The 2943-nt window shown below is 32.9% G+C and overlaps 1 protein-coding gene across 4 annotated transcripts in view; it reads left to right on the top strand.

Annotated features, from left to right (window-relative positions):
• LOC106870962 (ras-related protein Rab-4B) overlaps window positions 1-2943 on the top strand; it is a 134944-nt gene that overhangs the window by 40064 nt on the left and 91937 nt on the right. Inside the window, exon 2 of one of the 4 annotated variants that reach the window (XM_052971907.1) lies at window positions 425-460. The exons of the other annotated variants lie outside the window; for them this stretch is intronic. Coding sequence (XP_052827867.1) covers window positions 425-460 — 36 coding nt within the window. The remainder of the gene's footprint in view (window positions 1-424; window positions 461-2943) is intronic. 4 annotated transcript variants of the gene reach the window in all.

The following is a 2943-nucleotide window of genomic DNA, read 5'->3' as shown; positions in this document are numbered from 1 at the left end:
AAAAAAAAAAAAAATATTACACTCTAATTTGTTCAAGCTCTTGTCCCTTCATAATATTTCAACCAAGTATTCAATAATATAAAACTATTTTCGCTCTGGAACTCCATAGATAAACATAATCTGTCTTAGTTGTATACTTCACTAACATTCAAAGACAATCTCAACCATATCAAATTAATCACGTTCTAAAAACTCCTTGTAGATTGTGGTTTCAATTTCGTAGTCTGAATATGTTGTTAATGAAACAGTATTCAGATATACCTTCCAACTTACTTCAACATAAAGAGCATAAAAGTAGCATTAGAAGAAACAATATTTATTCATTAAGCTGGTTTCCATAGTTTCCCCTTACAAAATGTTCCCAGTCACTACTATTGTATTGTTTTCATCCAATGTTGACTTGTACATGTTTGTTTTTTGAAAGCTGCTTTACCCCAGGGACGAGAACAGGACTATAAAGGTAGGATTCAGTACCCATTGTTTAAATGTATATATTTTTTTTTTGTAAAAATTTTCTTCACCAAAATAAGGAATTTGGCAGATCAATCAGTAAGCTATCATTCGTTAGTTGTCATTAGGTATTTTTAGGTGAAGTCCTCATGAACATGCTTCCTCTCTAATAAATTTAGTAATTTACCATCATCATTTTAATGTCCACTTTTCTATGCTTGCATGGGCCAGACATAGTTTGTTGAGGCAAGTTTTCTATGACTGGATGCTCTTCATGTCAATCACCCTGCACACACACACAGACCCACACACACACAAACACACACACACACACACACACACGTATACATACACAATGGGCTTGTTTCAATTTCCATCTGCCAAATCCACTCACAAAGCATTTATTGGCCAAGGGCTACAGCAGAAGACATTTGCCAATGGTACTGTTCAGTGGGACTGAACTCAAGATCACATGGTTGGGAAGCAAGCAAGCTTAATCACACAGCCACAACGGCACCTAATTGCATACTAATATAATATTTTGTAGCTTTGTAAGTATTTAGCATTTATGTTGGTGTTAAAATATTTAATGCAAGAAATATGAAAGAGGAAAACTAACTGGAAATGAAAATGTGATCAGATATACAGATAGTTAAATGTTAACAGAGTAAATGAAAAGAGCATGAAAAAATGAACTGGAAATAAATGGGGTGATGACTTCATGGTTAAGAAGTTTGTTTCCCAACCACATGGTATCAGGTTCAGTCCCACAGTGTAGCATGTTGGGAAAGTGTCTTCTTGTATATCCTTGAGCCAACCAAAGCGTTGTGATTGGATTTGGTTGATGGAAATTGAAAGAAGCTTGTTGTGTGTTTGTGTGTGTCTCCTTGTCTTGACATTGTGATAGTTGTAAACAGATATCACCATCAAACAATCATACAAACCATGTCTTTGTTTCCAGTCTTCCATGGGAAACATTTCCTATCAAAGGGGAATATTACCATACTTTGAAACAAGTAAAGGTCAGTGACTGGAAGATTATTTGGCCATGGAAAATCTGCCTCAAACAATTCTAACTCATGCAAACATGGAAAAGTGGACATTAAAACGATGATGATGGTGGTGTTCAAATTTTCACATGAGGTTATCTTTTTCTGACTCTATCAACAAAGCATAGCTTCGTCATACTAGCTGACAAAGTATTTGTTAACATTGGAAAATAGAATTGTTTTATGATTCAATAATTTTATAGATTCTACCCAGTTGAAAAATGATAGTTAAATTAGTGTTATTAGACTTAATGCAAAGTGCATTAAATAACTAATTTGAAATAAATTTACAATGAGATGCGATATTACCCAGTGACCGTTTTCATTTTACTGCGCTTTAATACTGTGTTACATGTAAACAAATGCATTCACACGCACACATTTCTAAATGGAAACTTAGATAATTTTACTTCTGTTAGTCATGCATTAACTTTATTTATTTTTTTTTATCTGGGAAGGAATGGCTTTGGTCATGAGATCACACAGATGAAGGGGAGTGTGGGAGAGTAGTATAGAGAACGTAGAGTTTGATGGGATATTTGGTGCAGAGTTTAGTGAGGAAAAACTAGAATATAAGTAGCAAGAAACATTGTTGCAGATACAACAGTTGGTTAGAGTAGAGACGGAGTGGAGTGATCACGTTCTGAATGTCAAAATCCATTACAGTTGCAGTAAAAGCAGAAGAATGATTCCTCACAGCAATGTACTAAGAATAGAGAAATTTAAAGACTGATGAAATATTGTATTCTGAGAAATTATTGTAATATGTATTGTGTTTTATTATATCTGACTTGAGTGGGTGAAATTCAAATTTTTCTGAGAATTATTATATTATGCAAAGGAATCATTGTATAGATAATGTGATAATTTATAGAGATAAAAGTATAATTAATAATACAGAAGGAAATAAAGTATAATCAATACATGTGTGGGTGTGGGTGGGTGTATGTATGTATATATATATATATATATATATATATATATATATATATATATATACATACATACTGATTAGTAGGATCTGAGTGAGCACAGTGTGACATAACATAGTGGGAGTATGTATCTGTGTGGGTGGAGGGGATGTGTGCATGCATGTGTGCGCTTTCAACAATGAGTGGAATAAAAGAAGCTCTTGATTGAAGAACATGTTAAGAGTTGGTTACAAGAACAACATCCAGCTGTAAAATGCTGCCTGAAATAAGTCTCAGTCTAACCCATGCTAACATTAGAAGACATGTTAAATGAATGACTGCACATGCACACATACATGTTGTGTGTGCAATATATATATATATATATATATATATATATAAATTAAAAGGGTAAAGGATTTGCTATTTCTGAACTTCGGTATGTGGTGAAGCAAATATTTGCTGATCCCTAAATTATCTTTATATATATATATATATATATATAAAGAATAAATATTTATGTGTAATAATAT

This window comes from Octopus bimaculoides, chromosome 11, assembly GCF_001194135.2.
Source record: "Octopus bimaculoides isolate UCB-OBI-ISO-001 chromosome 11, ASM119413v2, whole genome shotgun sequence".
Classification (NCBI taxonomy): Eukaryota; Metazoa; Mollusca; class Cephalopoda; order Octopoda; family Octopodidae; genus Octopus; species Octopus bimaculoides.
Note: the sequence above shows the minus strand (reverse complement) of the source record. Positions and strands in the feature narration are given on the sequence as shown.